Genomic DNA, 25,417 nt, shown 5'->3' on the forward strand with positions numbered 1-25,417 from the left:
TGAGCAGCTCATAGGCAATGCCAACACAGCTGGTCAGAGACCACCAAGAGTGAGGTGTCAGAAGAGACGAGAGCATCACAAGCAACAACAGCCCTCACGGTCCCTCTGAGGATCCTAACACCTGCCTGTGGTGTTGACTCATGCTTGGGCAGACGGTGTCTGGGAGAGCTGCCCTTCCAATCAAGTTAGCGTTTGCAAAGACCTGTGGATGGCACCAACTCCTCCCACTCTTGCTGGAACCTGCCCCCTCTGGTTCCCCTGCGTCTACAGAAGCAGCTCTGTGATGGTGTGAGGAGGCTGACAGGCTTAGAGAGCAGGCAAGGATGTCTGTAGATGCATGGCTAGGTGCCAGGGTGGTGCTCACAGACACGGCTATTGGAGCAGGTGTTGGGAGTTGAGGATCTTTCCAGGCAGGCTGTGATGGGCACTTCAGGAAGAGCACTGGGGTGTGTGGCTGGGCATCTATCTGGTATACACTTTTTAATGTTACACAAAGTGTTGCCCTTGGTTACAAACTCACTCTAAACCTCGCTTACTCTTGACTGTACAATATTCCACCACATAGAGACACAAAATTCCTCTAAACAATGCCCGTGCCAGACATCCCAGGGGCCTGATTCCTCATAAGCATAAACTGTCTCTTTTCAATTTTAGACATCAGCTTTGGCATACAGTCTCAGGAGTGGGCCTGAAATCAAAGGGCATGGGCATGTGTTTCTGACTTGGGACATGTGGCTGCACCACTTTGTAGAAGGGCTGCAGTGGGGAAACCAGCCGAGAGGAGCCTGAGCTCCGAGTGGGCTCACACCACAGTTACAGATGCACAGCCCCTGAAGCTGTGCAGGACCAAATGAGACCCAAAGACCAGGTGGGGAGACTGGACTGGAACCCTGCAGTGCCAGACTGGAGTTTCTCTTTGGCTTGTCCTCTTTTCCCTCAGGAACCTGGATCATCTTTGAAGGGCCAACGGGTACCAGGAAAAAGAACAGCCCAACTCAACTGGTGTTTGCCTAGCCAGGCTGGACTCACTTGTGTTTTGTTGACTTCAGCTAGTGCTGAACGCTCTTCAGCAACTGCCTCCCTAGCAGGGACATTGCTCCTACCTGCCAGGGCGGGGATGGTGACCCGGTTCCATTCCCAAGGCTGGTCGTACTCATCGGCGGGCCTGTCATCATCCTGGGGTAGCTTGCTCTCCCGTAGCCGAAGGCTCACAGTGCTTTCCGAGTCTGAGTCCACGTTCTGGCCTTCGGGTTCATAAGGGGTGTCATATAACTGGATGCCTTTGTGTTGGGACCGGACACTCTCCTGCCTCTGGAATTCTGCAGGCAAAAAGGAAAGAAGCAGAGACATCACAGGTGTGCATCCCCAACCAGGAAACAGGTCTGACGTCAGAGCTGCCGGCCAGAGAGGTGGGGCCGGCAGAGACGACCCTTTCTATTCCTGGCTGCCCTGCACTGAGAACGTGTCTTCTCAGCTCTCTGGGTGAGGGCCTGCTTCCCTAGACCATAACTGACAACCTAACAGCTTATCACTGTCTTATCTGTCTTCAAGGACAGGGCCAGCTGTGTATGCTGACAGCTGGCCCTGTCTCACCACTGAAGCCTTTCAATCCCATTCCCACAGAGCCACATCAGGCCAAAGGACCCTCCTGTTCCCACCCAGCTCAACACGCAAAGATTCTCCTGGAGAGGACCTGGCCAGGCTACTCTTCAGTGCTGAGAAGCTGAGTGATGCCTCCCTGTAATTCTGTACTCCAGAGCCTGCTCATCGAGCCCAAGTGAACATGCTGGGGATTTGGAAGGTGTGGGAACAGGAGGCGGCTTCTTCTGGGAAGAGTGACATGCATGACCGACTAGTCACCCCCGGCAGCAGACAGACATCTCAGCTGCTTATCCAGAAAAGAGAACAGAGTTACCATGATGCTGCTGGGATTCTGAACTCAGGCCTTCCTTCCTGGCCAAGCAAGGAAACTTGACTGGCTTCTAGATCGTGAACACCTGCTGTTTATGCAGGAACTTCACTGTCTAGGCTTCTGGGGGGGGGGGGGCTGCTATTTCTAGGAGCTAACACACTTACATCATCACAACACTGACTTGAGGCAAGGGAAGGTGGGCACACTTGAGGTAAGGGAAGGTGGGCACGGAGGCCTGGATGGGGTAGGGCAGGAGAAAAGAACCTGCATTTGAACTGACGGCTCTGGTAAGCAGAAGCAGAAAAGGATGGCATCCCCTGAGGTAGGACCAGGGTGAGCCAAGGCTCCATCATGTAAAGAACAAGCTCACAGTTGGTTTGCTTTTCTTTTTGAAGGTCTCACAATGTAGCCCATGGAACTTTTACGTGGTCCAGACTAGCCTGGAATTCATGATTCCTCTGCCCCAACCTCCCCAGTGACTGGAGTATAGGCAAGGGCCACCACACTCGGCTCCAACTTTAGTTTTTCACTGTAGATAACAATGTATGTAAAACATCCCCACTTTAGCCATTGTTACCCAGACAGCTCATGGCATTCAGCACAAGCACCCTTGTGCAGGCATCACGACCGTCCATCCCTAAACTTCCTCATCTTCTCAAACTCTGACTCTGTACCCAGTAAACAGGGCTCCTCCTCCCCCCTCCCCCAGCCTCAGTCTATCCCACCCCCCTCATTCTGACCACTCCAGCTGGCTACTTCCTGCAGGAGAGGCGGCATCTGTCCTTCTGTGGCTGGCTTACTGCGCACGGCACTGCGTTTCCAAGGCAGGCCCGTGTGTGGCAGAACCCCACTTGTCTTCAAGGCTACGTAATGTCTCACGATGTGGACACTTGCTGCCCCCTTGTGCTGTGGTCCCAGGTTCCAGGAGGAAGTGGCAGTACAGCTGACCACATAGGGTGAGGGAGGCGGGGATGTGTTTCAAGGTGTGTGTGACACACTTTCCAAACCAGATGTTGGATGCATAGACATGGCAGAGGCCACAGGTCTGGCAGGACAGCCGCTGGAACACATGAAGGACAGGTGCCTTCCCAAGCAGGATCTGACCTCTGCCCTACAAGCCAAGGGCACCTTATCAGAAAACAGAGCCCGTCCTCCTGTGCTCTGATGAAACAGGCCAATGGCTGCACACTGCCCTTCGGGACTGCATTAACTCTTATGCCAGTATTCACCAAACTTTACCAAGTCCCACACCGACTTTATGGCTCCGGCTTGCAGAGCATCATTGTATTTGTTGTTAAATTTATTTTAAAAAGGAAGTTTCTGTAGATATCCCAGAATAGCTATCTTGCCCCCAAACAGCTTCTAGACATACAAAGACTGAATGACAAACAGGCCCACTAGACTGGTACCACTGTGGTGTCATGCAGAGGGAGGCCAAGGTTAGTTTTCTCTCCATGGAAAAGAGGGATCCGCCAGTGTTAGACAGCTGGTGGGGATGCGGGCCCAAACTACTGAAAATAAGAATTTTCATTCTCTAGAAAGGGAGAGAACGAACAGGGAAAAACCCTCTGACTGTGGTTGTGTCCATGTGAAGATATCTCCTAAGAGATGTCCCCACACTTTGGTAAAACGTGGCTTTTATGGGTTCTGTGGGAACTGTTAAGTTTTAAGCACCATGCTTCCCTTTGTCACACAGAGGGGAAGAAAAAATGAGAAGAAAAAGGCACCGACGGTAAAGGGAGGGACCAACGGTAAAGGGGGCACCAACAGTAAGGGGGAGCACCAACGGTAAAGGGGAGCACCAACGGAAAGGGGGGCACCGACGGAAAGGGGGGCACCAACGTAAAGGGGGCACCAACGGTAAAGGGGAGGGACCAACGGTAAAGGGGGCACCAACAGTAAAGGGGGCACCAACGGTAAAGGGGGGCACCAACGGAATAGGGGGGCACCAACGGTAAAGCACCATGCTGACTTTGTAAATCCCTTCATGAACCCAACTATCTGGGCTACTTACCGCTTTGTGGGGGTCCGTGACATCTCCTCCTGGTTCTGAGGAGGACACGAGAGTCTGGGGACACTGGGATGCAGCTGATCAAGCTGACCTGGGAAAACCACCCTCTTCTTCACCCACTCACATGGCCGTGGGACGGCCACTTACTCCAAGGCAGTGGTTCTCAACCTTGCTAACGCCGTGACCCTTTAATTCAGTTCTTCACATTGTGGCGACCCCCCCAAACATGAAATTATTTTCACTGCTACTTTCATAACTAAGTTGGCTACTGTTATGAATCGTAAACACCTGTGTCCTCCAACGGTCTTAGGCGACCCCTGTGAAAGGGTTGTTCAACATCCGCCCCCGAAGCGGTCATGACCTACAGGTTGAGAAATGCTGCTCTAAGGGCATAAAGAAGCTCACAGATTCGCTTCTGACGGAAGCACCTTGCTCCTCCCTTCAGAAACCACTGCAGACTTTCAAGTGAATGTGGGGAGGTAGATGGACAAGAACTGATAGCCAGATACCATTCTAGACCCTCAATTCCCGTTAACTGTTAAAATCCCAGATACCAGTGATGAAGTGCCTGGAAACGCCACGTGCCCACAGTGTAGTGTCAAGCAGCACTGAGAAGAAACAGGCAAGCTACATAAACACCAGCCTGAAGGAGAACGTGCTGAGAACAGATCAGCTGTTCAATCAGAGGGACTTGCACGACACCTCTCATTCAGGATTGATCGCTCCTTGAGAAAGCTGGGTCTGTAATGGCAGCTAAGGCTGTCAGGATGCCACTGTGGTCATTAAAACCAGCTTCTCACTGTAGTACACGATGGATTTAAATTTTCATTAGGGCTCAACAATAGGGAATAGTTAAGTGAATTATGGCATGTTAACTGGATGGAATATTAAGCAGTCATTAAAATGACAAACAGGAAGATAATGTAACTACATGGGAACACGCACATGAAATTATGTGGAGCTACAAAGTAAAATACAGAAATGTTTGTGTGTTGAGAGCCGGAGTATAACTGAACTTCCTAAACAATTCCTGGCAAGGTGAACACCTGCAAAGGGAATTGTGTTCCCTGCTTAGGAACTGCTCCAAACCAACATGGCACATTTTACCCATAACATCTAAACTGAGGTGACAGTAATGTCCCAAATACAGACACACAGGAATAAAGAGCTGAAAAACCTACCGGGGAGGTGAATAGCTGCTGTGGAGAGGAAAGAGAGCACTGCGTAATTAGTTTTCAAAGTTGTTGTGAATAATGAATAAAGATGCTAGGAAAGAAAAAGATGTAATTAAGACAGGAACACGTGAGAGCAGACACGGATGCGTTAAGCAGACAGGCTGGGCTGTCTGTCTCAGAAGCAGCCATCAGCCCACACCCCTGGGAACGGGAGCACAGGGAACAGCTCCTCTCCTGAGAGGCTGCCAAGAGCACCAGCGAGTCAAGGGCCACCAGGCCAGGCCACCTGGCAGGACACTGGGTTTCCTGCCTAATGGCCATGGCACATCCCCTTGATGAGCCAGGCCCATTGGTGACAGTCCCCAGGGGATCTAATGGGGAGTCGGTGGCCATATGTTCTAAGCCACAAGTTATGGAGACATCACCATCCGCTCCTTAAAGGAAAATGACCTTCAACACTGGGTGGCAGGCTGTGATTTCATGCCTTGTAGGCAGCAAGCAGAAACATTAAATTGACAGTGTGGGGATTTCTCCTGACCTCTGGAGTAGAAAGGTTTTCAAGTAGATGAGAGGAAAACAAACACATCCTCCATTCCACAGAACCAGAGAATGTTCGATTTGGAAAGGACCCTAAGAATTCACCTGTAGCATTTACCAGAGGGCTGGAAAAGCCAGGCTCATAAGTGACAGTCAAGGAAAAGAGAGAGACAACCAGGACAGGCTGAGCTTGCTGCAAACCAGAAGCCTCCCGGAATGGATGTGACCGGGGGTTAGATCTGGGACCTGACAGACAAGAAACAGGCTACTCTTTGCCCTGTACTTACCAACTCTGCTCCCCACCTTTAAAAACAGAACTGTTTTAAAGCAGTTCTAGGTTTGTAAAAAGCGGAACAGAAGATGGAGAGCTGTCCCATGTATCCTGTGCCCCTAATCACACACAGCCATTATCACACACCCCACCACAGCAGCTTACTACAGCTGATGATCCTACACTGACGTCACACCATCACCAGGCAAAGGCCATAGAGTGTGAGCGTCACCCCTGGTGGTGGACTGTGGACTCAGACAGACGCACAATGGCGTGTGTCTACCATCACCACAGCATGCACGGCGTTTCCACGGACACTGGGACTGTGGATTCAGACAGACGTACAATGGCATGTGTCTACCATCACCACAGCATGCAAGGTGTTTCCACGGACACTGGGACTGTGGACTCAGACAGACGTACAATGGCATGTGTCTACCATCACCACAGCATGCATGGCGTTTCCACAGACACTGCATCATCTGCTTTCTGCCTACTCTCGGCTCTTCCCTCCAACTTCTGCCAATCTTCTATCTTTCCCCATTTCCATAATTTTTTTTTTTGGGGGGGAGGGGGTTTGATACAGGGTTTCTCTGTGTAGCTTTTGGAGCCTGTCCTGGACCTCACTTTGTAGAGCAGGCTGGCCTTGAACTCAGAGATTCACCTGCTTCTGCCTCTGGAGTGCTGTGATTAAAGGCATGCACCACCACCACTTGGCTCCATTTCCATAATTTTACCTTTTCCAGAATGACATATGGCTGGAATCAGGCAGTATGCCGAGTCCTCAGATCAGCTTCCTTCTCTAAAACACATTTTAATTTCCTTTATGTCTTCCCCTCTTTTGATAGCTCAATTATAGCTTGTCTCTTAAAAAAAAAAAAAGGATTTGTGTGTGCGTGCATGTGTGCCAGTGTGTGTGTGTGTGTGTGTGTGTGTGTGTGTGTGTGTGTACACGAGTGTAGTTGCTTGTGGAGGTCAGAAGAGGGTACTGGGTCCTCTAGAGCTGGAGTTACAGGCAGTTGTGAGCTACCAGATGTGGGTGCTGGGAACTGAACTCGGGTCCTCTGCACAAGCAGCAAGCACTCTTAGCTGCTAGGTCATCACTCCAGCCTCTCACTTCTTAGTATGTCAGCAATACTCCACTGTCTGGGTGTTCTAGAGTTCATCCAGTTTCCTACTAAAGGATAGTTTGCCTGCTTCTGGGCTTTGGCAATTATTTAGTTTTAAATAGTCTTGTGCAACTTCTCAGGGTAAGTACTAGGTAATATGATTTCTAGACTATGTGACAGTATGCTTACTTTTGGGGAAAACTGACAAACTGTCTTCCAAAGTAGCTACCGCATTTTGTACTATATCACCCAGACACTTCTGATGCACAAATCTTCCTTTTTGCTTGGATGCTACTGAAGGGCTGAAGAAGCCAAGGTCATAGAGATAAACGGGGAAGACAAGAGGGGGGTTAGAGGTGGGACTGGGACAGGCCAAGCTGGGTGCAGACAGGAGTGGACAGTTAATCTTGATGTGTGACCTCAACAGCTATGTCAACTTAGGTGATGAGCAGATCTGCTCAGCTTTTCTCTACAGATTTCCAGAAAACTCTCGATATATACATTTCTTTCCAATACAGGCAGCCTTTAATCTGTGTATTGAAAACAGTCATATCTAAGTTAAAAAAATACAATATACTTTGTGAAAAATAACTTGTCTGTTAGAAGATTAGAATAAAGTAATTCTTTTGTTTGGGGGGACAAAGTAGCCCTGGCAGGCCTGGATCTCACAGACCCACGTGCCTCTGCCTCTGAAGTGCCGTGATTAATACCACGCACCACCACACCAGGCCTAAAGTAATTCTATTTTTTTTTTTAAATTTATTTATTATGTATACAGTATGCCTGTAGGCCAGAAGAGGGCACCAGATCTCATTACAGATGGTTGTGAGCCACCATGTGGTTGCTAGGAATTGAACTCAGGACCTCTGGAAGAACAGCCAGTGCTCTTAACCTCTGAGCCATCTCTCTAGCCCAGTAATTCTTTTCATTGCCTTCTCCCTACCCTTCAAAAGATTAAGTAGCTTGACTTGTGAGCTCCCATCTCAGGCATCCTCCCTTCTCCAGCACCCACCCGTCCTCTGTGTCACTCAGTCCTTGTCCCTAGACTCCCATTATGGGAGAAGGGGGTGCCCTCAACAAGGGAGGGCCAGAGGCCCAATACACAGAGGCATGGCCCAGGTCCCTCGTGAGACTTTATGCTACAACCTAAGAACAAGGACGCAGCTTTTAGCTGGGACAATCTGTGAAGGCTTTGAAGAATTCAGACCTGGGCTCACGCACAATGGTGTGGGAGAGAAAATGGGCGCAGGATAGAAGAGACAAGCCCAGGGGACTGGAGGGTCTACAGACACGCACGCAGGCGTAGATGAAGCTGAAGAAGAAGGTGGAGTGGCTTCTGAGAGTAGACACTTCCTGGAGCCTCTGGACAAGGTGGGCTGGGTGCAGGGGCACAGGTGTGCAAGGTGGGCTGGGTGCAGGGGCACAGGTGTGCAAGGTGGGCTGGGTGCAGGGGCACAGGTGTGCAAGGTGGGCTGGGTGCAGGGGCACAGGTGTGCAGCAGCCTCCCCGGAAATGGCAGTGCTGGCAGCAGCTCTCACCTCTAACCTTTCCACCCAGGCCTTTCTGAGAATCCGCAGCAATTCTCAAGTCACAGGATGGCAGAGCTCAGTGAGGACAGGGTCCTTAGAGGCCTCCACCCCCAAGTCTTGCTGTCACTCTTAGCCTAAGAAACCTTTCCTCTTCCAGACCTCGTCATTTCTGACCTCTCTTCCAGGCAGCGTAGCCATGGGGACAGCATGCCTGAGAAGCTGGGGCTGTAGGTGGGTGAGACTGAGTCCCAGGTAAGGTTAGGAAAGGCTGCATTACTAGAATGATGCAGCTGCTATGGACCAGGCTGCCCCACCAAGAGACCTTGGAGAGAGGAAAACTTGGGTCAACCACTTAGGCTGGAAGACAAAAACCACTGCCAGACTGCTTGGCCTGACAGAGGACTTGTTTCAGCACTTGCTTGGCCTGAGGCAAGCTGCCTCAGTTTCCTTGTCACTGTGTGAGACAAGTGCACAGTTTAGGAGACGTCATGTGCTAATGAAGCTACATGTCAACTGACGCCTGGTGCGAAGCAAGCACCCGAGGAGTGCCGCTGTCTCATTGCCTGAGGCTTCCTTGGAACTCCACAAGACCTCTTCTCTGAGACTGCCCTTCCCCCACAGCCTCGGCGATCTGCTTGCTACAACTGGACAGGTGAGTCCTCCGGTGAAGCTTTAAAGAAAGGCTTCACACCAACCTCAAAACCCATTTCCATTTCCGACTCCACAACTTCCGAATTCAGCAGCTACTTTAGCGGTCTGACACCCCATGTTAGAGCCAGGCTCTCATTACTGCAGTGAGCGACGTGGAACACACACAGGGAAGTCGCGGTATGTTCAATCCTCACTGTGCACACACGGGGGATCTGAGGCCTAGTGAAGCTGGGAAGAGGCCTGAAGACCTGTACTCCTGGACCAGGGTTCTCCCCGCCTCTCCCAGATGCTTTCTCACATCTCTTTCATCAACTTGTCTCGTTCTAATCTCTGGGAAGCATGGCAGGCCTTGGAGGTGTTAAAAGCACATCCAGCACCTCGACCAAGTGAGGAGCTCCATGTGAGTGGCGGGCGGCTGTTCCTAATTAGACACATAGCCGAAGCCCAGCCTGGTGCCAGGGTACCACATCAAAGGGATAGACAGAAGCACCCTCCTCATCTGAACTGTGTAACACCTGCCAGAGAAAGACCCTCCCTCCTAACTGAGGCACTTGCCCAGGCATTTAAAGTTCAGATGTTCCTTGGAGGCTGCAGGTGAGCAGTCTGAGTCTTTTGGGGTGTGTGTCAGATAGGGCAGACCAGCTCAGAGACAGGACCTGGAGACAATCTGACCCTACACACAGGTGCCATATCCTCCTCCCCTATCTAGTTCCGTTTCCAGAGTTGCATAGAGCCAGGAAGCTGAAAACTAATTAAGACTTCTTCTGGTATCTCTTTCACAGGTGTGCATAGAAATACCCAACCAGCAGAGGCTGGGCTTTGCAAAGCAGGGGCGTGGACCCAAAACAATAATCTCCATGTACCCAGCAAGCCTACACTTGTTCTTTTGTGTTCATCCCTGGGAAGACAAAATGGCTCATTCTGAAGCCAGGAGGAGGTCCAGTCCGCTCCCCTTCCTCGTTGTCTGTCCAGTGACAGGGCCTTCTCTTGAGCCCCTCCAGCCTGAAGTACCAGAGTAGACAAAGCCTGTGTACCAACATGCCTGCCCACCCCCACCCCACCCCCGATTTACAAGCCCACACGAGCCTCACCACAGGGCTCTTATGTGTTCTGTGTCTTTTCTGCTGTGTCCTTGGAACCCAGGCCATCGATCTGCATCATCTAATGACTAACTGCCTGGGGGTGGGGGTGGGGGTAGGGGTGGACGGACGGGATGGCACTCTGTAGAGACTCACTGGGGTGAAGGGAAATGAAGGGATGGGTTTCCTTTTAAAGAGGCCACTATTTTTTTTTAAAGATTTATTTGTGTGTGTTTGCACATACGTGTGCATATCTGCCTACCCGCATGGATGAGTGTATGTGCACATGATGTGTTTGTGGGTAAATACACAGAAAAGGGTGTTGAGTGTCTCTGAGTTAGAGTTACAGGTGTCTGTGTGCTGTGGGATGTCTTTCTGTATACTGTGAATATGTGTTGCTATGATTGGCTAATAAAGAAGCCTATGGTGAGTCAGGTTATAGGCAGGAAATCCAGGAGAGAGACAGGAAGAGGAAGGGCAGAGTCAGGAGGCACCAGCCAGATGCAGAGGAGGCAAGATGAGAATGTCTAACTGAGAAAAGGTATCAAGCCACGTGGCTAAACATAGATAAGAATTATGGGTTAATTTAAATGTAAGAGCTAGTCAATAATAAGCCTGAGCTAATGGCCAAGCAGTTATAATTAATATAAGCGTCTGAATGATTATTTTATAAGCGGGCCACAGGACTGTGGGGGCTTGGCAGGACCGGAGAAAGCTTCTGACGACATCTGTGGAATGCCAGAGGTGCTGCATGGGTACTGGGATCCAAACTCTAGTCCTCATGACTGTGCACCAAAAATTCAACTAGTGAGCCATCAGCCCAGCCAACACATCTATTCAACGTCTACTGCGAGTCCACAGGCAAGTGGTGAGCTGCCTGCTTTTCGTCTCCAAGCACTCACTGATGCCCCATTATGCACAACACTGGTCCCTACACCAGAAAGGTATTAAGATACAGCTCTTGGTGAACTCATGGTTCAGCAAGAGAATCAAGAATCATCATCTACCATCAATTTCATTTAATAATGGTGATTTGCTTCTAGTGCCTGCTATTATGCCAGGTACTATCCTGGGAGTTGGGAGCTAAGTGTTCTTCATCCCAAGACCCAGACAGGATTAATACATGTCCAAATCTAAAAATTCAAAACCCAAAACCTTTTGAGTGCTGACATGACCTCATTAGAAGACAACTCCACACTGGGCCTCATGTTATAATATATAGGCTGCAGTCAAAATGCAGGCAAGCTGAAATATCATATACAACTATCTTTAGGCTATTACCAGTAGCTGTGTACAGCATATGTAACACTCATGTTTACACTTGGGTCCCAATACATAGAAATATCCCCAAGTCCAGAGCACATCCCAAATCTCAAAACTTTCCAGTCCCAAGTACTTTCAATACTCAACCTGTACTGCACTGTATATATAATGCAGAAATGGACTCTCAGACAGATACAAGATACAAGGTCCAGAGTCAGGTTGGTGGGTTGCCAGCATCCTCAGGCCAACCCTGAGAGGGTGAGCTGAGCATCCCCAGGCTCCCCATGCTGCAGAAAGAGGCCAGCGCCCAGCAGGGACTCATCAGTCTCTGCAAACGGAGCCAGACACAAGTCCATCAGGACTGTCTTGGTGCAGAGGGCCTGTGCCCCTCTGGGGCAATCTTCCAGTCTGCTGAACACAATGAAGTCTGGTTTCCAGAGAGACCTAGGACTACTCTAATGTGATAAAGCCATGGGGGATGGGCTTTAATGCCAGACCAGTCAGAGCTACAGTCCTCACCCTTACTGAGCAGGTCCTCACATGTCCTCAAGGAGGCTCAGAGCCAGCTTGGAGGAGCCACGGGACTCTCCAGAACTGACTAGTCTAGAGCTTCAACTCTGGAGCAGCAGGGCTGAGTGTGGAAGACAATGTGCAATTATACAGTAACATCATTCTGAGTACTGGGTACCAGGTCTGTTGAGCACAGTACATCCTGTTTCTAGTTTGTCTTGTTGTTGTTCTTTTTTCAGAGCTGAGGACCAAACCCAGGGTCTATCACTGAGCTAAATCCCCAACCCCCAACTTTCTCTTTGAATTCCGACAACTAGGAGGTAGTAACTCACGGCCCTGGCCATTGTGGGTAGAAGAAAGAGGCAGCCTGGCTCCAGAGCTCACACTCTCAACACTTGGCCATCTGTACCACCCTTCCAGCCAGTCAGTGTTGCCCCCTATTCCACTAGGCACAAAAAGAACATGGACTGAGGTCAGCAAGGGTCACAAGCCCTGGAAGGGCCAGGTCATGCCAAGCTCAGTGACCAGGCAAGCTACTTTCCTGCCTTTGGCTGACAGTCTATCAGTCAAGGCGACTGGGGCTATCTCAACAGGTCCCACCCAGCCCTGAGGACTATCTGGCAAGGCCACATGCAGGTGCCTACAGGCATCATTAGAGTCAGCCTTTGAGGAAAGCAAGGGCAGTGTCCTAGGCAGCCGGTCTACCAGGGAGCCATTCAGCACGTTCTGGATGCTACACAGGCAGTCAACCCATGTGTCGGTCCCTAGTCCTGCGGCCCTAAGCTGAAAACCATGAACTGACAGTAGGCAAAGAGGCCCCATTTCCAGGGCTGCCAGGAACCTGTTCTGGCTGGTGATCTCCATCACCTAACTGAGGCACCCTGCCAAGCTTCCCAGGCACACCGGTCAAACCCCAACTGTCCACAGGCTCCTTAATCGGTCACTGCCTCATGCTGAGGGAGCGTTTCTGGCATCATGTCCCATGCCCAGTGCAGCTGTCCAGTGGAAGCGACCTGCTGAGAACTGGCAAAAACTGCCTGGCCTTCCTCATGAGAGAGGAATTAGTCCCTCTCGGGACTGACAGACAACTCCAGCCTTCTGGACAGAGGCAGTGGGGCTGCTGGCCCAGGACCAGCCTGGCCCTCTGCTCACCGGCTATGTAACCATGTGCCCAGGCCTGTGGAGCCGAGAGTCCTCTCAGGCAAGACAAGAAGGTTGAGCAGACGATCTCTGGAGTCCCTCAGCCTGGTTTCTCGGGCTACCCTGGAGGATCATATGGCACTTTCTTTTTTTTTTTTTTTTTTTTTTTTTTTAAGATTTATTTATTATGTATACAGTGTTCTGCCTGCATGTATCCCTGCAGGCCAGAAGAGGGCGCCAGATCTCATTACAGATGGTTGTGAGCCTCCATGTGGTTGCTGGGAATTGAACTCAGGACCTTTGGAAGAGCAGTCAGTGCTCTTAACCTCTGAGCCATCTCTCCAGCCCTCATATGGCACTTTCTATTCTAGAACCGTGGCTTCAGCCCAGACCACCAGCCCATCCAGTTGAGGCTCCTCACCCAGCTCCAGAATGATGCCAGCCAACTTCCAAGCCAAGCCTAGCAAAAAGGACAGGCTACAGAGCACTCCACGGCTCAGAACACCCTCTGTACTGCTGGGTTCTTACAGCCCCAACCACACAAGGATTCTGGCAAGCAAAGGTGCCACGCACACTTAATGGGGAAATGGGAAAATCAGAACGAAAAGGACTTGCCAGCGTCACGGTGAGGTCAGTTCCTGAGTTAGGGGTTTTTATTATTTCTTCCTTCCCTTAGCTCCTCCAGCTCTGCTGTCACCTCTTGTATTTCTCAGTGTCACAGCACAACAGAACCAGCAAGGAGACGGGGAGCAGGAAGGTGGAACGGAGAGCCAGGAACCTGAAAGCTGCGATTGCCCAGGTTATTCCAGTGGGCTCCCTCCAGCCACAGCTCTCACAGACCACTCCATGCACACAGTCATCCTAAGAACTATTGGGGAGTGGGGCAGAAGCATCTTGCAGAAATGAAGTAGAAGAACCAAACAGCAGCCCCTCCATGGGGTCCCGAAAAAGTATCCTGCAGAGAGACTCAACACTGAAAACTATCACCCATTTCTGGAACCCAAGAGCAGCGGCCCTAGGAGACTGCAAGCAGGGACAGCCTTCCCTCCACTTTCAATTCACTGCCTGCATTGACCCAGCCTGATGACCTGACCCCTGGGGTCAAATGCAAGTTCCTGTTTGGTTTTGGACACAAAGAATTGAAACCTGGGGGATTCAAAGATGAATCCAACAGAGGCAGTGGAGTCTTTGCTCCACTCATGGGGGGGAGCGCAGGGGCGGAAACTGCCACCACCTTCTAGCAATGCAGAAGCTCCCCTTCTGCTTCTGAGGACTGGGTTCAAGTCTAACCCATCTCAACACACCCCCACGATGCCTAACAGACTCTTGTTCTCCAGATGCTCCAAAAATACTCTAGCTGACGGAACAACATAAACAAACAAGTCTGCTACAAATTCAGAATTTAGCACAGAAAACATATTTTTAACATACTTGTCTACTCTACAAAAGAAATAGTACTAACAGATTGCTAGAGGGACTATAAACTGAGGATGGCCTTTTCAGAGGTAAACTTCGTAGATTTAACAAGAATTCAACACCACATGGCCCGGAGTTTCTTTCTAAGAATATCTAGTCCCACAGGCAGAAATAAATGGACTTGGATGTTCCCTGCGAGCTGAATGACGGGAAGCAATGGGCTCCAGTCACCTGATAGAGTTGTCTACAGGAACCGATGACCCCAGACAAGCTGGGACCAGCCAGCATTTGTGCAGCAAAGAATGTGTCTGCACAGATGAACAGGTGCCTAGTGTAAGCAAATGAGGAAAGGGCCAAAGGAATGTGTGAACTGGGCTGGTGAGATGGTTCAGCACGTAAAGAGGACTGCCTCCAAGCCTGACAACTGGAGTTTGAGTCCCAGGACCCACGAGGTAGGCGAAAATCTCCTGTAAGTTGTCCTCTGACCTACATATGTGCATATGCTATGTGGGTGTGCGTGCATGCGCGCGCGCACACACACACACACACACACACACTCCAACAGAAACTACAACAGGGGCCAACCTCACCTTTCCATGCCTCAGCCTACATCATGCTGTAAGATGGCAGCATGTGCCACTACAGCCAGCCCCACAATACAGATCAACTAATGACACAATGTGATTAATTCATCAACTGTGGTCTGATGGCATGTGTCAACTGTGGAGTGCCTCTGGCCAGAATCAAGTGTCATGAACACCACGGACAGAATTAGGGCCCGGGAGCGTCTCTGTCTGTGCACACATGCACACACAGGTTCACTCTCCCTAGGTTCTCTAGTAGCCACTGTCTGCATTTCTAATCAGGTATGTACATGTGAGTATCTCACACCAGAACTAGAGACAGAAGAAGTGACTGACATGTGAAGAGACTTTAATAAAATGACAAGCAATATGTGCTACAAGCAAAGCCTCAAGATTTGCTCAAGCCACGGCCTCTTCCCTTCTTCTGGAGTTAGATGAAGCTTAGCATTTGCCTCATGGATTGACTTGCATGACCTAGAATAGGAACTAAGGGTGGGATGGGGCAGAACACCTATTTCAGTGAGAGTGTGTAAGAGTGTGTGAGTGCGTGTGAGTGCGTGTGAGTGTGCGTGCATTCAATTAGAAGAAAAGGAAAGGCAGGAAAAAAAACAAGCTATGCTAAAAATAACACAGCTCCAGCACCAGTGCCAGACAGAAAACACACTCTCAGCTTGGGCAGGGGGCAGAGTGAAATGGAACACAGACTAGGAAGTTCCCACCTAAAAATAACTGGGTGGCTGGATGTGGACTCAACCCTGAGAAATGAGGCGTTTCAGCTGTGGACCTGAGGTGGCAGTCGTGCTAGCAGACGGTGTTCTTGTACTCTGCCACCTCTGGTTCCCTTCCAGCTTCCTGAGGATGGAGAGCTGGGGTCAACTCTCAGAGCATCCCCAAACCACGACGGCTTGTCTGAGGCTGAGAACCAGTGGGCGGAGGATGGGCTGGAGGTCACGAGTCTGGTCCAGCTCCACCTGCAGACCAGGCAGCACCTTTCCCTCTGGCAGCTTCCTCATCTTCACAGTGACCAAACTCAGTGGCCTGCGGACATTGCGCTCACTCATTTACTGACGAGTACTTTACATTTATATGTGACTGCAGCAATGCTACAATGAGCAAGCAGAAGGCACCCTGGACATGTGGACTGACTTCTTGGCTGGCCACCTTCTAGCTGGTGACCCTGGCAAGGCCTCCAACCCTTCTGAGCTTCCAGGAGCTCCACAGCTAGATGGCATTAGCAGGCCTCAGCGGGTAAGAAATAAGGCACAAGAGGCACGTGGGCATCATTCTCTTGGGCCCTGCGTCCTCAGTGGGTATGTACTGTGCATGCTGGGCAAGCACTCTACTCCATCTCACCTCTCAGTCGACCTTCGACCCTGTTCATGATAGAATAAAAGCAAATACAATTAAGTGTTCTCTTTGATTCCAGTCATGGAATATGGAGGCAACTCTATGAATCTGTGGGCACACTCTGGAGCGGGGTTCAACCTGTCTCTGCAATACACTAGCTCATGACTTGAGGGGCCTGCCCCAGTGCAGCCCTGTAGGCTCAATTGTGGAGTGGGGAGAAAATTAATATCGACTTCACTGGGCTGTTATAAAATAAAACCAGACAAAGGATATAAAAGAGGCTTGTAAACCATAAAACCCCGTGCAGATGTCACACATTAGGGAGGGATATACACACACAGGCAGAGTCCCACAACCTCGTTCCTAACTGACATCTGGTACGTATGACTCACAGCCAGTCGGGTTGGTTCAAGTCCACAGGAGAAGGCATGCCATTTTATATTGGACAGCTTTTTCGATAAAGTCGACTTCAACCCACAATTTGGTATTTTCCATATCTGCCTCCCCCCAAAAGGCAACTCTGCAGGATCCTAACAAGGTTCTGGGAAGACGCAATCTGGTTCTGTGGGTTCAAAAGTTTGACGGATTTGCACCAAAGCACCCACCAAGCCCCCGGGAAAGGAGCACCTTGGCGCTGCATCTCAAACCTGCTGCAGTCTGGAGCCAAGGCTCTCTCCTGAGTGCTTCGTTAAGTACATCATCTGCTGGCGTTTGGCATGTTTCCCTGAGCTGGGAACTACAACCACTGATGTGCTATGACAGCTGAGTGCCGCTGCCAGACAAGCGTCCTCACTCAGCACTGGGGAGGCAAGGGCTGGCCAGAGCCAGAGGGGAGGGCGGCAGCTGTCACGGTACAGCTGGTACCTCGTCGACACTCACAGACTCACACTTCAGATCTCACTCACGTCCTCCTGACAAGGAGGCACCGGCCCCAGGCCACATGACCAGGGGCTCTGGCTCATCTTCCTCCCGCTGCAGAGACAAAGAGGTGAAACGCCCCACACCTCTGTCACCAGGACTCTTGAAATGCCTGGTGCCGAGTGCCTTTTATGGAGGATAGCTACTGCCACCAGACCCCACAGGCCAACCATCTGCCCCCTGCTCTTGACTAAAGTACCTCTGCTTTTCCAGTCTCCCTCCAGCTCTATCAAGAGAGCTGGATGGGCACTAGTCAGCCGGCAAGAAGGCAGCAGTCACAGCATGTGCCAAGCCTGAGGGATGACAGAGCCGCAGAGATCTTGCTGGGCAGTCTCCCACATCCCTCCTCAGCTGGGCAGGCTCTCGTCCAGTCTGCTTTTATCACCGACAATGTCAAATACATTAATGAAAGAAGGCATCATGCGAGGAGACAGGGAGCCAAAAGTGGGAAGGAATCTAGAAACCCCACAAACCCCTAAGGAGTCTACATCCCAGGCTGACTGAGCTGCCCAGTGCTCCGCCACCCCTACCCACTCCACAGGAGGGCACTGCCACTAGGGTCCTTCAGTGTACTCCACTCTACCTTCCAGAAGGAACAGCTTAGGATCAATTACTCCAAGACCCAAATCATCATCTCCTGTAGAAGTCTTTCCACACCCAGTTGGGTCCCATCCAGCAATTCCATACAACAGGTCAAATCTGTTTCCTGGGCTTTAATTTGCAACTAATTCCTCTTACAGGCTCAGCATGAAGCTCCTACTGTTTAAAACAGAACCTACCCCTATGCTGCTTGGGGACTGTCTACAGGTCCTGACAACCTGAAATAGCTGTTTTGAGAAGTGTCCAACTGCTCTGCTGTACGCTCAATGCTAGCTAGGGCCGCAGGTGGGAACAGGCAGGGTAGCCACCTGACGTAGCTGCAGGCTACCTGTTCACAGGGCTTGACTGAACATTTGAACTTCCACACGACTGAGCCTCCCTTGATACCCCGGCTGAAGCTTTCTGAGTTTTGCAGGCTCAGCTGAGCTCATGTAGAAGTCTGTTCATGAGGGAGAATCAGTTCCTATGACAATGGTCTTGAAGCCTGCCCAATTCACACACATCTAATTACCAGATCCCAAGCCAAGAAGCATGTAGAATTCCTGACCAGACTGCATGGGCCTGTGTAACTTCAAAGGTGATACTTTCCTATAGTGGCAGCTGGTTGAGAAGAAATGTAAAGTCAGTGAACACTTGCATGTGAATCTACAACCCTTATCTCCAGGACATGGGCTGGCTCCCCAGCCCTTAACACTGGAGAGATTCAGTGACAGCCTCGGGGCAGCCACTGATGGGCCTGCTCTAAGTCAAGGTCAGCACCAGCCCTACCCATGACAATGGCTTTCCCTTTCAGCTCCTATTTCCCAAGGCCAGCTTAGACTTTACCTCCTATAAGTGCCCTCCCTGACCCTTTTGGGGACTCCAACTGTCACTCTGGTTCCAGGACGAGCACTGATAGCACTATTCTGTTCAATTAATCACCCAAGGCTCCAAGGCATTTCCAGTGCTGCCTTTCAAAACTGTCATGTGAACCAGGCGGTGGTGGTGCACACCTTTAATCCCAGCATTTGCGAGGAAGAGCCAGGCGGATCTCTGTGAGTTCGAGGCCAGCCTGGTCTATAGAGTGATTACCAGGACAGCCAGGGCTACACAGAAAAACCTGCCTTGAAAAACAACCAAACCAAAACCAAAACCAACCAACCAACCAACCAACAACTGCCATGTGACTGTGTATGGGAGTTCTCGTCTCCACCTAGCCTCAGTCTTGGGAGTGGAGGCTCTACGTGATGACTGTGGCATGTGGCCCAGTGCCCACCTGCTATCAGCAGGATTCCAAAGAGCTTAATAATGCAATCCAGGGGAAAGATTAGTTGAATGCTGGAGGGGGCGGGGCAGAAAGGTGAAGGTTCAGCAATTCCAGACTACACCAGGGTAAAGCCCAAACTCCTTCCTGGAAGTGGGTTTGGAAAGTCACTGGACATGCTGGCAGCCACATTTCCTCACAAACCTGTGCCAGTATGGCCAAGCTGGCTCCTCTGGTGGCTCGCCCACCTCTGGCTATGGCTAGGCTGCTGTCATTCCTACAAATCTATCCTTTTTTCTTCTTCTTCTTCCTAACACAACTCCCATATCCTCTGGACCCAGCTCTGATATCAGTTCAGTTCTTCTGAAGTCACTGGTTAAGTCCTGAGGGCCATCATGCTGGTCCACTCCTCTGACCTTCAGAAGACCCCTTCCCTTTTTCCTGTTCATCTTCTGGGGGTCAACTCAAATTTTGACCACTCAAAAGGCTTTCATGTTCCCTCTTTCCTGGAATTTTGGTGACCACACAGCATCCCTAGGGCTCCATGTCCAGGAAACCAAACCTAGGGCCATGCCTGCCCCCACAGTGGCCTGTGTCTGATTTATACCAGTCCCTGGTTGCCCAAGTGCAGTATTACTGCTGAATGAACAACACCCACTTTTAAGAGCTGCCACCCCAACCCAAATCCTCTCTGTGGCTTTCAACCTGAGCAGTCCTCCCCTCTGCTCCGGGCCAGGCAGCCAGGCAGCCAGGCTATCCAACAGCAGGGGTCCAGGTAGACAGCAGCATCCAACAGCTGGACAAAAGCAATGGGGGACAAGTGGACAATAAACCTTGGTGTCCGAGTCCCCCACAGGAATCCCTGCTAGGAGAAAGAGAGGCTTTGGAAAAGGATGGAGAAGAGAGGAGGCAGGCTGCCAGCACCACTGGGGACGACGGAACAGGTAGTGAGTGACTCTTCTGGGGTGGTGGAGCTGCTTGGACTATAAAGCAGTTGTCTGGCTGGCTCATCTGCCCTCATAAAGGGGAACACAGTGGAGATCAGAACACTCCTGTTGATCTACTGTAATTCCAAGGCAACAGGAACAATAATGAGGAGCAGCAGGGCGGCTCTGTGGGAGAGATGGTGGAACCGGGAACCCTTACCAGTCCGACCATGATCCTGCCGGCCCTGGGTCCCACACCACAACTGGCTCCGTTGCTGTAAACTCCTCTGAACCGCAGACGCCTCAGAGACTCAGGACATCCCTCAGAGCCAGACAAATGGTCTCAGCATGGCCTGTTCTCAAACCCAGAAGAGCACATGCTTGGATAGGCCCCAAACAGTTTTGGGATGCTCATTTTTCAGGACCGAAAATGAGATCACACAGTTCAACTAGTTACTCTGTTTGTAGCAATGTACGAGACTTCAAAGCGAGGCGCGGACGGCTGAGAGAAAAGGCCCATACTCATCATGCCTCAGTAAGTCCTAGGCCTTGTGCTGTGCTACTGGAGGAGCTCTGAGCGAGGCAGAGCAGAGTCTGGGCGGGGAAGTGTGGCAGAGGATGGGGGGGCACGGCTGGAGGAAGACCTGGAAGTCTGTGGCTCCGTGAGACAAAGCAAAGGTTTCTGGCAAGTGAGTAACGTGATCCATGAGATCAGCCAGACCTGGGAAACTCATCAGAGGACAGCGAAGAGAAGAAACTGGAAGCCCAGGCTAACAATCCGAGTCAGGCTACTCAGTCCTCACTCCTTCCTTCCCAAGAGCTCTCCCGGACCTGGGAGACAGGGCAGGGCAGCCTGACCCCAAGAGCTTCACCTTTTACCTCTCTCTGATGCTGTGCATGTGTGTGCAATTAAGTACAACTAAGAAATATTTTTTAAAAAGCTGGGCATGGTATATGTCTTTAATTTCAACACTGGGAAGGCAGAGGCAGACGGACCTCTGTGAGTTCCAGGCTAGCCAGGGCTAAGCAATGAAACTCAGTTTCCAAAGGGGAAAAACTGTTTGTTTGTTTGTTTTAAAAAGGCAGGCATGGTTAAATGAGGCCCCATTTGGAAGCAGGCTTCCACTGAAAACCATCCCCCAGGGAAGCAAATGTTGACTCCTGTTTACAAGCTGGTTTCTGAGGGGCTGAGGGGAAGCCGCTGACACCAAGACCGCACGTTACATGGAGGTCACCCTGGAGAGCTTGGCAGGATCTGCATACATCTAGTGTGTCGTCCAGCATGTCATACTGCTACCACCAGCGCCAGAGTCTCCTCCTAACAGTGAAGTTCCCTCAGGTCAGGTCAGAGCTTAGACTGGAGAGACAGGGAAAACTGAGACCCCAAGACAAGCAATGCATTGTACACATCAGACCAGGAGAAGGGGGTGGGACTGACGCTGCTGTCCTCCACTCCTAATTCACCCCCAATCATCTGTGGCCCTGCTCTCTCCTCAGAACCATAACCCTGTGGGGCTCACGCACGGCTGGCATCGCCATGCTATAGTAGGTGGCATCCACTGTTCTTTCAGCCGGACTAGGTCCTCAGGACTTGTGTGGGGATGGCAAGGAGACATTAAAACAGACACATACCCCCACCTGCAATAGGCAGAAAAACAGAAAGGAAGAGGAGGAGGAAGTCAGGGAGAAGAATTCAAGTTGCTGGCAGACCACAGCAGAACCCGAGATGTTTCAAGAGACCCTCTAAACATGGAATCCTGGTCTGAGAACCAGAGCCATGCACTATACAATGCAGATTATTCCTGGGCTCCAATAGGGGTCTGTGAGGGACAGGGCCTTAGACTATGCATTATCAACACCACCCGAGACCACCTTGCTTTTTCAAACAGACATGGGAAAACCTGTGTGTGTGACTTCAGGGTGGCTTGCTTCTCAGTATGACCTGGAGTGATGGGCAGGAAACCTGGGCGGTCTTCCATAGAGGGCCTCTTTGCAGCATGCAGCAGTCCTAAGCCTACAAAGTCTTTCTGGAATGCTCCTCCTCACAAACTCTATAAAGTATCCGGCAGCTTGGGGCTCAGGGGTTTTATTTGCCACAAGAAGAGTTCAGGAAACCACTCACCCAGCCCAGCCTGGACTACAGTAGTCTTACTTATGGCCTGGGCTGGGTTCCAGTTTCATTTTCCTGTGTGACTTCCAGAAAGTTCTTCAGCTTCTCTGAGCCTTCAAGCCCTACCTATATGGAGAGACAGTGTCCATGCAGTGGTAAGGAAGTCTAAGAACTGGGATGTGTTCAGCATGGAAACACCAAGGGGCTTTCTGCCCACCTTCCCGTTTCTTTTCTTCTCTTTCCTTCCTTCCTTCCTTCCTTTCTTAAGTATCAGGAAAAAGCTCGTTCTTTTCTCTCAGCTTCTTGGACTGAGTCAGCTCAGAGGTGCACTAGCATTCCACAGCAACAGCTACAGCCGCTGCAGCAAGAACGCACTTGCTTGGCTTCTGTGGCTCAGCCCTTTCTCCAACAAGGCAGGCAGGAGCCCTTGGGAGGGCAACTCGGAACGGCCCTTTTTACACCAGCGAACCCTCAAGTGAGCATGTGTGTGTGTGTGTGTGTGTGTGTGTGTGTGTGTGTGTGTGTGTGTCAGCACACACACAGGAGCTGGAGCCACCCTGTCAGCAGAGGTGACTGCCAAGCCTGTCTCCCTGGCACAGCAGCATCGGGAAATTAAAGACGGTAATTACAGCCCTGTGTCTAGTGTCAAAGCCAGGGCTCTTTCCAGACACGACTGTGCCTCCCCTCCCCGAGTGCACAGGCATGCAGGTTCTGGGGCTGGGGAGCCTGGCTACTCTGTGCGGTGGCTTCCGTCCTTCGAATGTTCTCACTTCCGAATTCACCCATGTGGGCTGGGCTGCATGCTCCTGAGCTGGGTCCTCTGCAGTCCCCGTAGTGGGGGTCTAGTTAACTCCAGTGAAAGCCACATATTCCTAGGCCTGCACACTGGGCCCAGCTTGCTGATTCCAGGCTTCGCTTCGCCTGTCCATACTTACTTCTGAGGAGACAAAGAATAGAAAACCATCTGTCTCCCTCACAGCCTCAAGTTCTGGAGGACAGGAGTTGAGGACAAGAGACCCTCCACACAGGACCTGCCTGAATACAGGCTCTCTCAGTTGTCCGAAGTCCACAGGAAGCCATTGAGATGATACAGCACAGAGACCCTTGTTCAGGTTCCTGCTCACGTCTGAACTTTGGGGTTCAACTCCTTTCTTAGAAAGGAAAATAGCAAGGGGTGCCTTCAGGGTTGTTTTAAGAACAAAATGAGATAATGTCTTAACAGTGTTTTGTAGTCAGTAAAAGGATTACCCCATCCCTCAAAGAACTGGGTGCTTCCTCCTGGAAGAAATTAGAGAAAGGTCAACTTGAGGGGTTTTCCCCAAACCACAGACTTCCTGAAACAAGCAGTTTCCCCTCAGACCCCTAACCTATGAGAGGAAAAGAATCAATGGATGTAGAATTGGGGTTGGGTGGGGCTCTGGCTGGCCCCAAAAGGCACAAGGAGGACTTGTTCCACCACCTACCACACTGCACAGAGGTGATACCTAAGGGTATCAATCAGTAAAAGACACCATAGAGAAGCCACCTGCCATTCACAGGTAACAAGCTCCCAGACACCGAGAGACCTCGGCTGTGGAGGCCTGGGGTTACAATTATCAAAGTGCACAGGCAAGTCTTGCAGCCTGCCCTGGGACTACAGCTCCACCAGTGGGGGTATAGTGGGGCATTCCTGCCTTTTGTCTTCACCCTGGAAACATGGGATCAGCCAACAAGGGTCCCAGACTCGTCAGCTCGGATGCGCTCACTGTGAAGGAAGATCTCCAGAAGACAAGGTGCAATCGCCAATAACATCCGACAGCTCAGGTTCAAGTTGGCTAAACCGGACTATAGTCCCAGTGCCAGGTCCCCATGACTCCAGGGTGTTGTACCAAGTCCCCCACAGCAGAAATAACAAGGGCTCCAGATTTTAAAGGTGAGGCTCTGCCCTGAGACATCATATACTTCCTCCAAGGTCCTGGAATTGAGCCAGAGCACAGGGTGGGGGCCATAAGGCAGCCAAGAGCTTCCCCCAGCCCCGGAGGCTCAGGAGCACAAGGAGTCTCAGTCTAGATGAAAAGGAGCTGCAAGTCTGGGGAGCAAACAGGCTGATTTTTATATTAATTTTATATTAATGACATAGACCCTTCCTCTTAACATCTGGGCATAAATGATGAGAGTAAGAAGCCACACCACTTAGTTTGCACTGGTGTGGCAGCCTGGGGTGTGCTGCGTGGGGATGAGGGTGGGGCCTAGGCAGCTGTCTTGGGCAGACAGACACTGCATAAGATTCAAGTCTCACAGCAAAACATGAGGGCTTCTGGGATTGCTTTGCAGGACAAACCCTCTGGCAACTCTTCCAACTCTAGCCAGCGTATCATTTGCCTCCAAGTCCAACATCTTTCTCACCGGTCAGCAGAGGAAGAAGTCTGTTGTGGGCAACTAGCATCTACCAACGAATAGAATGGACCGCATCCGGTCCTGCAGGCCCCATTTAAACAAGGTGGACGTCTATGTGCATACTAGATATAACTCCAGGTCACTCATCCACTAATGGACTGTTTTCAGGTAGGGCCCAGGTAGGCTCCATCTAGCAGCCCTGTGCTTGCTGCAGTTCTGAGACCAGGGGAATGCCCTCCTGTGATGGGCAGGCCAGGAGCTGCGGGCAGGCAGCCCGTGCTCTAGCTTACTTTACTCGGACACTGTCCCACTGTCCATCCCAACAGCAGCTCTAGGTTCCCAGGCAACACTGGAAGCCTTTCAGCAGACTCTTGGGAGAAGCACCTAAGTAGCGAATGGGAAATGGGACAGAAACAGAGAAGGCGGCAAGCCTGGTGCACAAGTCTGGGAACCAGATGCTTCGAGGCTCAGGAAGGGGACCCCGAGTTCAAGGCTAACCAGGATAATGTAGTGAGACGCTTTTTCAAAATTTAAAAACAGGGGTAGGATACAGCTCAGTGGTAGAGTGTTCAATCCCTAGTTCTACACACAAGACAGGCACCTGTCAGGCCGTGTGTGTGTGTGTGTGTGTGTGTGTGTGTGTGTGTGTGTGTGAGAGAGAGAGAGAGAGAGAGAGAGAGAGAGAGAGAGAGAGAGAGAGAGAGAGAGAG

The 25,417-nt window shown here is 50.9% G+C and overlaps 1 protein-coding gene across 1 annotated transcript in view; it reads right to left on the reverse strand.

The window, feature by feature from the left end:
* The window catches only part of Shb (SH2 domain containing adaptor protein B), a 120,013-nt gene that overhangs the window by 37,981 nt on the left and 56,615 nt on the right, over positions 1-25,417 (reverse strand). The window contains exon 3 of the mRNA XM_059254287.1: positions 1,104-1,319. Within this exon, the coding sequence (XP_059110270.1) occupies positions 1,104-1,319 (216 nt within the window). The remainder of the gene's footprint in view (positions 1-1,103; positions 1,320-25,417) is intronic.

This window comes from Peromyscus eremicus, chromosome 2 (genome assembly GCF_949786415.1).
Source record: "Peromyscus eremicus chromosome 2, PerEre_H2_v1, whole genome shotgun sequence".
Classification (NCBI taxonomy): domain Eukaryota; kingdom Metazoa; phylum Chordata; class Mammalia; order Rodentia; family Cricetidae; genus Peromyscus; species Peromyscus eremicus.